Source organism: Corythoichthys intestinalis, chromosome 1 (assembly GCF_030265065.1).
Source record: "Corythoichthys intestinalis isolate RoL2023-P3 chromosome 1, ASM3026506v1, whole genome shotgun sequence".
In the NCBI taxonomy this organism is placed as follows: Eukaryota; Metazoa; Chordata; class Actinopteri; order Syngnathiformes; family Syngnathidae; genus Corythoichthys; species Corythoichthys intestinalis.
Window position 1 is genome coordinate 73,574,516 of NC_080395.1, and position 12,391 is coordinate 73,586,906.

Genomic DNA, 12,391 nt, shown 5'->3' on the forward strand with positions numbered 1-12,391 from the left:
TTTAGTCAAAAACTTATATGACACGTTAAATATTGCTATTGATCCTCAAAATATAGGTGATTATCACTGCATTTGGTGATTTTTGTGCGTCTAGTGTAAAATCTGAGACTTTTATAGCCATTTTAATTTGTGTTATACTTATATAAAAAAATAATCGGGATTTTATAAGGGAACGACTTTGAATTTTTTGAATGCCGCTGCTTATGGAGACTCATATATGGCTAAGGTAGGTACTTGTTTTTGTTTTAAGTCGGTAGCAGCTTGGGTTTTGAAAATATTTGAATTTGAAGTTTTTGAAAATAGGCCCCCTACGAATCGGCCCCGCTTCCCGTGTCATGTCAATAGGTTATGAAGTCTATGATGGATACATTTGTGAATAGATTATCTCTGGCAGTTTACTCACCCTGTCAATGAAACACTGTAAGAACCACTTAGTACTGTAAATGCCAGCAGACATTTGTTCTTTGTCCTGCAGAGAAACACATAAATAGTACACCGGAAAATTGTACACTCCAATGTTTCGTTACAGATGTGCTGTTATGCAACACTAATATCTCACCATATGTTTCTTTAGTTTGGGAATGAGTTTGGAAATGATCTGATCATGATGTGCCTGGAATCGCTGAAGTTTGGGGAACCCGGGAATAAAGAATCCTTACAGAAGGGGGCAAGACAGTAGAGAGACCTTTTAATTACATCCAAACTTGTTTGAAAGAGCAACAGCTGCACAGCCAAGAAGTTGCATAAAACAAACTTCAAAATGACTATTCTTAGGAGCACGTCATCTTTAAAAGCATGTGGTCATCTCCGAAACATCATCTCACCATGCATTGCGTGTTTTTGGTTTGTCAGCAGCTGTGTCAGAGCCCAGAAGGCATCTTCCTCGTTCATGTACATGAGCAGCAGTGCGGCGATCTGACTCATGCCCTGGCAATAGCTCACTTCCTGCAAACCGTAAGACAAGGTGAAAACAATTACATGGTGGGGTTCCCACTTCCCACAGTTTATGGCTCATGACTAGCCTGATGCTGACACAACTTCAGAATGAGCAAATGTTTTTGTGGCATTGTCCAACTGCTGAAATGAACTTAATTCCTAACATCCCCTACCTCTGCGTGCTCACACGTTCAAACATGTGTTTCTTATTTTCAGGGATAGACAGTGCTTTAACACTATACAGGAATAGTATAATAATACACAATGTCCTTTTTAACAATGCAGTAAAAAATGTTTGGAAAAAATGGAAAAAATTCTTTTAAATGTAGACCGCAAGAGTTTTTTTAAAGGTGATCTTTCGAATTGTAAGTTCCCCCCCGTTTCATGCTCAAAACAGGCAAAAATGAGTGTCTAACCTGGTGAAAGTAGGCTGTTTATGTGGTTTGTGATTTGATTGGAATCGTGAAGGAGAAAAACTGAAACTCACTGTGTTGTAAGCCGAATATGCGGACAGAACGTTGAAGAGGGACTGCTGTCTGTAAAAAAGGAGGGTAGGATTAAAGTGCGTATGACACCAAAAAGCAAGTTTATTTCATATTTCACGCGGTGTTTTATGCTCCTGAATGAAATGGACCACTTGGATGTGTGTGGAAGCGATCGTTTTATATATTCAATTTTTGAATCCCGCGTCATGAAAATGAGTGACTTCCGGCTTCAGTCTCGGGTTTAGGACGAATGCGAATGTGACGTCACCCGGGTCAGCATCTCACAATACAGCGTTTCTTTATAGGATGCAGATGGACTGCTGATTCAGCTGATTTTGCAAATTAATTTGTTTATTTTTCGCATCACGCCAGCCAAACGGCTGCAGAAAATTGTTGCTGCACTAGGGAGAGGCGTGTGAGCTTTTTTGGGTTTCAAAAGGTTCCCGTTCACCGCGGATATTGGCCAAAACAAGCCCTACTACTGTGGGACCATTGGACTTACGAGGAAGTGAGTAAACATCGTATTTTGAATTGTCAGGCATGCAAACTGGTTACGGGTGAAAAAGGTGACAAAGTAACATGGACACACGGCATGCGCGGAAAAGTGCACTTCATAGTGCAACCAGAGACATCTCGAGTTAAACACAGTACATAATAATTTAACATATACAAGTCTAAATCTCTCATCCTGAAATCAGAACATATAAGACGCATAAAGTAGCAGATTATACAAAATCTAAATTATAAAATATACAGTATGTCCCATTTGCATTAAGCAGAGAACAGCTGTACAGCATAAAATATGAATTTACAGGTACAGTATAAATTTCATTCACTTAACTATTATGTGTGATGGATGGATGGATGGATGGATGGATGGATGGATGGATGGATGGATGGATGGATGGATGGATGGATGGATGGATGGATGGATGGATGGATGGATAGATGACAGATTTTAAAAAATTACAAGTCTTCAAAAGCATTAAGTGTAGTGATCATAACTTTATCTACATTCAACCAAAGCAATTAGTCCCATTGTCCTTAACTTCGATTGATAGGGCATCATTCTGGATAAACAGAAGTACACCTGTAAGCTGTTTTATGAATGGGGGTTAAACAGAAGTAAACCTGTAGGCTATTTTATGAACGGGGGTGTGTACGAACAGCGCGGGAATGGGGGTACTTTCAAATGCGACCTGTAGCGGAGCTCTCCGGTTTGATAAACTCTCGATGGCTAAACAAATGAAACGACCTCCACAACAAGGCAAAACTCTTCTCTTTCTGTAATTATTGGAGAGTATAGAGGGGCCTTAAAGCGCATGTGATACGAAAAAGCATGTTTATTTCATAATTCACTCGGTATTTTATGCTCCTGAATGATATGGACCGCTTGGATGTGTGTGGAAGCGATCGCTATATTTATTTAGTTTTTTGAATCCCGCGCCATGAAAATCAGTGACTTCCGGCTTCGGTCGTGCTTTGAGGAGGAGGGCGCTGTGACGTGTATGGGTGAAGGCGTCGTCTTCGCTCTACAGCCGTACTGTTGTGTACGAGGACTAAGGATTCAGCTGATTTTGCAGATTAATACGTTTATTTTTCACATCACTCCAGCCAAACGGCTGCAGATAAATCTTGCTGTATGAGGGAGAGGCGTGTGCGCCTTTTTGGAGTTTCAAAAGGTTCCCATTCACCGTGGATATTGGCCAAAACAAGCCCTACTACTGTAGGACCAATGGACTTAAAAGGAAGTGAGTAAACATTGTGTTTTGTATTATGTCAAATACTGGGATCATTTTAATATGTAGGTGGCTTGCATTTTGTGGCTGACATGCATGCGGGGTGGCTATTTTTCGGCACAACACCGGCGGCTTGTCGCACATCCATCCGCCGGGAGAGCACTATATTCGACTTATTGAGCTCATGTGCCCGGTGTTCTGTCAAATTTTCCGACCGATCAGAAATTGCAACTTTGAGTTAAAAATAGCCGCGTATACAGCGATTACAAACTTTCTTTAAATCAAGGACTACTTACGTTTGATCATTGATAGGCATGTAAAAAGCTCTCCTCGTGCACATTAGCTGCACGTTAGCTGCAAAACAACTGCAGCCGCCCTCCTCGGGGGAACAAGCTGTAAATTGCTCTCCGACGAAGACAATCGACAACCCAGTCGTCATGTCAAAACATCCGAGCTAGTTATGTGTGATTTTCCGCTTTGAAGACTTTGAAACATCACTCGGTTCGGGTTAGCATGTCGGCTAGCTGTCACGCCTCTTGGTTTGTTTACATTCTCCGAAGCTGGGGAAGGGAAATGACATATGTCCGATTTAGGTGTCATAAAATATCGTTTGGGAGGTGCGACAGTAAAGGTGAAGTTGACAGTTTTGACCATTATGGAGTAATTTTGCCATGTCGTCCTGAATAAGTGCATTTTTATTATTTCATATTCCATTTAGCACAAGACTGTTATTTGTCATGACCATGCCATTTATTAAGCAATTGGGGAAAATACTTCGATAAAAAGAATATCCTGTAAAAATATTGAAGTAAAGAGACTGAAACAATGACATTTTACAGCTCTCTTCGTCGCGTTTTCCTCGTTGTGAATAGTTCCCCCTCAACGGGCTGACTGGTCCTTCTCAAGCCATTTATTTAGCTATTGGGGAAAAATACTTGGATAAAAAGAATATCCTGTAAAAATATCGGCGTAGAGAGACTGAAAATATGAAATTTCGCAAGTCTCTTTGTCGCGTTTTCCTCGTTCTGAATAATTTCACTTCAATGGGCTGAAAAGTAAAACCGATGAGCCCAGTCTCCCGCTGACGTCATCCACCTGTTGGGGACACTAGAACCCTATTATGGTAGGCGTGGCTGACCGGTAGATTAAAAGACTAATTTCTCGTCATCTGCGCTTTGCTAAATTGTTGTATATAGTCGAGTCGTCTCAAAATATGATTCTAATTCACATAATAATGCTATTTAAGACTTTTTTCTCCTGTCGTATGCTCTTTAAATAACTCGTTGTCAAAAATAACTGGTGACCATTCAGAACTTTACTAACAAAGCCCTGAACATGACTTGTATGGAAGGCACTAGTTCATCACTCTAGTTACCTCATTGCTCATGATTTATTTTATTTTATTATCGTTAACAAGCGCTTTACAAAGGGGCCTTAAATAACTCGTCACAACGTCAACTGGCGACAATTCAGATCCCAACTGACGTTCGCTAACTTTACTAGCAAAGCCCTGTGTGAAAGGCGTTACTTAGCCCCTCCGCAGTTAAAGCTAACTCGAGTAACTGCGTTCTACGAGGCGTTGAAATATCGAGGACTATTTGAAGTCAGTTATCAAGAAATTAAGCGAATACTTGTGTTATAGAAACCATTACAAGCGCAGGAATTGATCGAACGAGACGACTGAATAATTTAGGAAGACTATTATAGGCCATCACTCAAACTTTTAGCTTTAAGAAGTTAACAATTTTTTACATTAATCCCTTACCTTGCCGCAATTTCCAACGGGTCCGGTGTTCGGAACAGGTGTTCGGTCATTCCTTACCACGCGGCGAAACATCTACACAATGCTCAGCGCGCTTGCGCAACCATCCGCACGCATGCGCACATCGGTTAGAAGCGGCGAGTACTCACTATTTTTGTTTTTATTTCGTTTTTTACAACCTTTTCATTCTTTCAAAATACTTTTTGATTGTATTACCCTCTAATGTTTTTAACCATTGTGTTTTTTTGTGTTAGCTTTGAAGCAGTTGACCACACTCGTCACGTACGTATTTAAACCGTCCTTATTTGATATACAGTGGGGAGAACAAGTATTTGATACACTGCCAAATATTTGATATACTGCCAATGGGAAAACCCACTGGCAGTGTATCAAATCCTTTAACTACATTCAAGTATTTTCTAATAGCATTTTTTAGTACGTTCTGCCTGTATGCATCGAAACAAAACAAGTTTAGAGAGCACGGTAGTACTTTAGGTGTCAAATTTGACTAATGTAGAGAACACCGGGCGAGAAGCTGGGATGGAGAGGGGTTCGGCCTCCTCATTGCTGATTGGTGATAACTGTGCTCCCGTCTCTCACGCTTGTCAGTCATTTGTTGTCACAAGAAGAGAGTGGCGGTGATAGGTCTAGGTCATAGGACTAGAGTGTAGTTTTGAGCATGGACTACGTTTTTGAAGTTAACGGTTTCACTCGCTCGTTGACATGCCCCCCACCCCCTCTTTTTTTCTCCTCGGATCTACGTGATTCAGAAGAATGACCCATTTTGATTTCAAAACGGCGAAATTTCGCCGAGAGGTGGCAAGTTTGCATGCCTGATTATGTCAAATAATCATGATACACGTTTTAATACGGAGGTGGCTTGCATTTTGTGGCTGATTGTCCACCGAAAATGCCACTCGGCAGACGACCGGCGGCCTGTCACAGACCCCCCCTCCGCCGGGAGAGCGCTAAGTGCTCTCAGCTTATTGCCCTCTTTGTGTGCCCGGTGTTCTGTCAAATTTTCAACCCCATCAGAAATTGCAGCTTTGTGTTAAAAATGGCTGCGAATACAGCGATTACAAAGTAAACACTACAAACTTTCTTTAAATAAAGGACTATTTACTTACATTTACTTACTTACAAAGTTCTCCTCAGACACATCCTGCAATGTTAGTTGCACAACAACTGCAAGCCGCTCTCTGTTTACGTCTTTGCCGTGTAGTAAAGCATTATTTTACGCCATATTCTTTTGTTGACCATGTGGCAGCTATGCGCACCTCCGACGTCGGCCGATTTGTCCGGTGGTACTCTTAAGCTGCTTCCCCTGGCGAGCTCTCCTGCCCATAGTTTGCTCGCTGACTGGCGGGTTCCCGATCAGCGAAGACAATCGACAACCCCACCGCTGTGTGACATGTTCCAGGCAAGTTTTGTGTGATTTTTTCGCTTCGAAAAGTGAAAATAATACATTGAGGCGTCTCTCGGTTCGGGTTAGCTTGTTGGCTAGCTGTCAAGTCTCTTGGTTTACATTCTCCAAAGCCGGTGCAGGGTAATGACAAAAGCCTGACTAACTACGGTGGCATAAAATATCATTCAGGAGGTGCGACAGTAAAGGTGAAGTCGACAGTTTTGACCATTATGGAGTCATTTTCCATGTCGTACTGAATAAATGCATTTTTATTATTTCCTATTCCATTTAGTGCAAAACTGTTATTTGTCATGACCATACCATTTATTTAGCAATTAGGAAAAAATACTTGGATAAAAAGAATATCCTGTAAAAAAATTGGAGTAGAGAGACTGAAACAATGACATTTTTTGGCTCTCTTCGTTGCATTTTCCTCGTTCTGAATAATTCCCCCTCAATGGGTTGAATTCTAAATCAGGTGAAACCATGACCCTGCCGACATCATCCTCCTGTTGGGGACGCTAGAGCCCGATAATGGTAGGTGTGGCTAAACAGCGGATGAAAAGACTAATTTATCGTCATCTGCGCTTTGCCAAATTGTTGTATACAGTCGAATCGTCTCAAAATATGATTCTAATTCACATAATAATGCAATTTAACACCTTTTTTATCCTGTCGTAGGCACTTTAAAGAAACGATCAAGATAATGCACTACTTCCTTGTAAGTGTGTGCCAAAAAAATCGATGAATAGATGCATCGTGATTCGACACGTGATGATTCGATTGCGATTCATAAATGTTCAAAAATGATGATTTTCTGTAATAACTTTATGACTGCCGCTAGTAGCGGAATGAAATTCAAAACACGTCTGCCGCCCGGACACCTTTGACAGACGCACGCACACACAACGTTTTGATAGATGCAGCTGGTTACTGAGCGAGATACAGTGCCTTGCAAAAGTATTCGGCCCCCTTGAACCTTGCAACCTTTCGCCACATTTCAGGCTTCAAACATAAAGATATAAAATTTTAATTTTTTTGTCAAGACTCAACAACAAGTGGGACACAATCGTGAAGTGGAACAAAATTTATTGGATAATTTAAACTTTTTTAACAAATAAAAAACTGAAAAGTGGGGCGTGCAATATTATTCGGCCCCCTTGCGTTAATACTTTGTAGCGCCACCTTTTGCTCCAATTACAGCTGCAAGTCGCTTGGGGTATGTTTCTATCAGTTTTGCACATCGAGAGACTGACATTCTTGCCCATTCTTCCTTGCAAAACAGCTCGAGCTCAGTGAGGTTGGATGGAGAGTGTTTGTGAACAGCAGTCTTCAGCTCTTTCCACAGATTCTCGATTGGATTCAGGTCTGGACTTTGACTTGGCCATTCTAACACCTGGATATGTTTATTTTTCAACCATTCCATTGTAGATTTGGCTTTATGTTTTGGATCATTGTCCTGTTGGAAGATAAATCTCCGTTCCAGTCTCAGGTCTTGTGCAGATACCAACAGGTTTTCTTCCAGAATGTTCCTGTATTTGGCTGCATCCATCTTCCCGTCAATTTTAACCATCTTCCCTGTCCCTGCTGAAGAAAAGCAGGCCCAAACCATGATGCTGCCACCACCATGTTTGACAGTGGGGATGGTGTGTTCAGGGTGATGAGCTGTGTTGCTTTTACGCCAAACATATCGTTTTGCATTGTGGCCAAAAAGTTCAATTTTGGTTTCATCTGACCAGAGCACCTTCTTCCACATGTTTGGTGTGTCTCCCAGGTGGCTTGTGGCAAACTTTAAACGAGACTTTTTATGGATATCTTTGAGAAATGGCTTTCTTCTTGCCACTCTTCCATAAAGGCCAGATTTGTGCAGTGTACGACTGATTGTTGTCCTTTAGACAGACTCTCCCACCTCAGCTGTGGATCTCTGCAGTTCATCCAGAGTGATCATGGGCCTCTTGGCTGCATCTCTGATCAGTTTTCTCTTTGTTTGAGAAGAAAGTTTGGAAGGACAGCTGGGTCTTGGTAGATTTGCAGTGGTCTGATGCTCCTTCCATTTCAATATGATGGCTTGCACAGTGCTCCTTGAGATGTTTAAAGCTTGGGAAATCTTTTTGTATCCAAATCCGGCTTTAAACTTCTCCACAACAGTATCTCGGACCTGCCTGGTGTGTTCCTTGGTTTTCATAATGATCTCTGCACTTTAAACAGAACCCTGAGACTATCACAGAGCAGGTGCATTTATACGGAGACTTGATTACACACAGGTGGATTCTATTTATCATTATCGGTCATTTAGGACAACATTGGATCAATCAGAGATCCTCACTGAACTTCTGGAGTGAGTTTGCTGCACTGAAAGTAAAGGGGCCGAATAATATTGTACGCCCCACTTTTCAGTTTTTTATTTGTTAAAAAAGTTTAAATTATCCAATAAATGTTGTTCCACTTCACGATTGTGTCCCACTTGTTGTTGATTCTTGACAAAAAAATTTTCATATCTTTATGTTTGAAGCCTGAAATGTGGCGAAAGGTTGCAAGATTCAAGGGGGCTGAATACTTTTGCAAGGCACTGTATTTACTTCTTTTCAAAAGACTTTTGAAAATAAATTTGGGTATGAGACAGGCAGGTACCCAGCGGTCGCGCTTCTGTGCGCAAGTTATTTTTTAGAGCGAGGGGAAGAGAGATAGTTCGTTGCTCCTTGCCTTTCAGTTGTCCAGCAATGGGTTCAATTCATGTTAATTGGAAAAAGTCCCGAGTATGTTGCTAAGCCCCGTGTGCGTCTATAAAAGGTGAGTACATGAACCCTCTTGTACTGTTGAGCCTTTATTGTTGTTGTTTTTGAGATGTTACTAGTTAGCGCCGAGCGCTATGCTAATTAGTGACTTCGCTAACATGTATTTCCATGTCAAGTCGTGCGTTGTTTGGTGGTGTACAAAAGTTATTCCAGATGCAGAACGTTTAAATCCAGGATTGAGTACAGCGGTAACACTGCAAACATGCAAAATAGTACAGAAATCTGTGAAAACAAAGTATATTGGTTATGGTTTTATTTCTAAAGACACTTTGTTTCCAGAAATGTGGTAATGTGGTATTGTTGAGAGAAATAAGTACTGCCTTTGAAAGAGCTAATGTTTTTGCACCTTCAACCGCACCGCTACGTCTCTCTGTCACGTCAGCGACGCGGTGCGTTCAGGTACAGCACGCAAAACATGTTCGCCAGATTAGAACCCGATTAGTTACATTATTACAGGAATTATTATTATTATTATTTTATTATTCCGTTTTTTTTATTAATAGTTTATTTGTTTTGCTATGTGTAATTGCCATTTGTAATAGTACCAGCAGTATTTATTACCGATTTAGTGTTGGTTTTTAGGCTGTGGAAAAAATTAATGGAATTATAATTAGAGATGTCATCACTTCATTTTCAAAGTATCGGAATCGGCAAAAAAATATCGGCCGTGTCTTTTTTTAATATATATATATATATATATATATATATATATATATATATATATATATATATATATATATATATATATATATATATATATATATATATATATATTTTTTTTTTTTCATTGTCTAATTGCATTTAACGTTGCAAACATAATATGTTACATTCATCCAGAGTCTTTAGTTTACGCTTAAGGTATGGTTCTCAAATTTATCCCGATAACGGCAGTAATGAATTTAAAAAAAAAAAGTATCACGATAAAATATTGAACACAATTAATCCATGCGCTGCACGACCCACTCACGCATTGTCGCGCTCAATCTGTAATAGCTCCGTTTTACCTATGTATAGAGATAAAAGGCAGCGTAAAATGAGTAAAGTGAATTTTGGCAGCCTTTGGAGCCTTTTTTTGGGCTAATGCCTTGCAATCCCTCTCCTTACGATTAGAAATATCATGGGAAGCACTGTGGGGACGCAATGTAGCAATTGATCTTTTTCTTAACACCTTATGTTATTTCCCAACGCAGAGAAGATATATCAATTGGTAGCACTACGCACAGTCATGGTTCCACTTCCCATCATGCATTTGGGTATGGCTACAGTATCATTTACTGAAAGCTCAACAAATACACTAGATGGCAATATTTAGTCACAATATACAAAGTCTTTTCTATCCGTGGATCCCTCTCACAGAAAGAATGTTAATAATGTAAATGCCATCTTGAGGATTTATTGTCATAATAAACAAATACAGTACTTATGTACTGTATGTTGAATGTATACTGTATATTCGTTTTATTCATTTTTTTCTTAATGCATTTCCAAAATGTATATGATCGGGAAAAATTATCGGGAATGATTGGAATTGAATTGGGAGCAAAAAAAGCAATCGGATCGGGAAATATCGGGATCGGCAGATACTCAAACTAAAACGATCGGGATCGGATCGGGAGCAAAAAACATGATCGGAACAACCTTAATTATAATGTATTCTTATGGATGAAATCCTGCACGGCATACGATCATTTCAATTTACAAACAAGGTCCAGGAAAGAAATTAACTTCGTATGTAGAGGTACCACTGTATTCCATTTCAGTGTCCATGATATAGGAGTCATTTGGTCATATTTTTGTGTTGTTGTCATGTTACTTATATTCTTATTATTAAAAAAATGAGACAATGTTTACATTATCTTCAATTTTAATGGACATCCTATGTTGTATGTATACATGTTGTAAAGTAGCTAAAATTAAGGTGTTGTATTTAGATGTGAGGAAATGAGGGAAGATTAAATAAAATAGCAGATGGAGGTTGTGGTTACTGGTGTTCTTGTTAACTGTTATTTTGCTACATCATTGAAAAAAAATTTGAATGAATAATCTGTTTCTCATGTACACGTATACCTTATTACAGTAAGTGTAATGCAGTAGCCTAATGCATATGTAAAACCTGTTGTGTTTTATTGTGTGTTATAACTGTGCCAAAAGCAGCTTTCTTTGCATTTCAGTGGTTTTAGGAGGTTTTTCACCCCTAAAAATCTGGCTCTGGTAACCTCTATGTCAGGGAGGTACGGCGAGAAATTCTAGCCACTTTCACCCCTGCATATACTTGTGTAATTATTCTTTGAAGTGGCAGGGGAGAGGGAAGTCTGCGTTTCCCTGCTGCTGCCCCCGCGACCCGACCCCGGATTAAGCGGCAGATGACGGATGGCTGGATGGATGGACTTCAAATTTCGCTTCGTTCAGCTGAATCAATTAACATATTTTGGGCATATGAGCATGTCTTTGTAGTGTACAGTGATCCCTTGTGAATTTCTGCATCAAACTTTGCACCCTCAGTCCATCACAGATTTTTTTTTCCAATTAAAAAAAAAAAAAAAATACAGATGAGCTGTCCCGAGCCGATCGCATAGTCTCACTACCCCTCCCTGAACTGGAGTTGCTTATTAAAATAAATGATGATTGACAGTCGGTTAAGCTTTGATCTTGAGAGAGACTCGACTTTCAAAGCGCCGCATGCGTTAAACATCGTTTAACTTGTTAAACGGTTGCTGTGGCAACTCACTGTGTGTAAGTGAGGAGCTGGAGCGAATTTGAGTGGACTCACTCAATGAAGCATTTAATAAAGAAAACATTTTTTGTATTTTTTTTTTTAAATGGATTGGGTGTCTACTTTTTTCTTGTATAAAAATAATTCTGTGGGAAAGTAACTTGTTTACATTTAAAGTGCTTAAAAACGTTTAAAAAAAAAAAAAAATTGGGGGGGTGCGTTACTTCGCGGTTTTTCACTTGTCTTGGCGGGTTCTGGTCCCCATTAACCGCGAAAAACGAGGGATCACTGTATTCAATTAAGTATACAGATGTACCTCGACATACAACGTCAATTCGTTCCAGGGCCTTGTTTGTAAGTCGAAATGGTCGTATGTCGTGCAGGATTTTCCCATAAGAATATATTATAATTCCATTAATTCGTACCACAGCCTGAATACCTACTCTAAATTCTCAATAAGTATTGATGTTACTACAGCAAATATCATTTACAAAGAGGAAAAAATATATATTATGAATAAAAATCGGAATAATAATTAATAATAGCAATAATAATA

General features: G+C 39.7%; 1 protein-coding gene across 1 annotated transcript in view; it reads right to left on the reverse strand.

The window, feature by feature from the left end:
- Nucleotides 1-12,391, reverse strand: part of LOC130923475 (USP6 N-terminal-like protein) — a 76,316-nt gene that overhangs the window by 17,678 nt on the left and 46,247 nt on the right. The window contains exons 8-11 of the mRNA XM_057849216.1: nt 1,424-1,472; nt 825-945; nt 560-654; nt 404-469 (exon numbers count right to left, since the gene is read on the reverse strand). Coding sequence (XP_057705199.1) covers nt 404-469; nt 560-654; nt 825-945; nt 1,424-1,472 — 331 coding nt within the window. The remainder of the gene's footprint in view (nt 1-403; nt 470-559; nt 655-824; nt 946-1,423; nt 1,473-12,391) is intronic.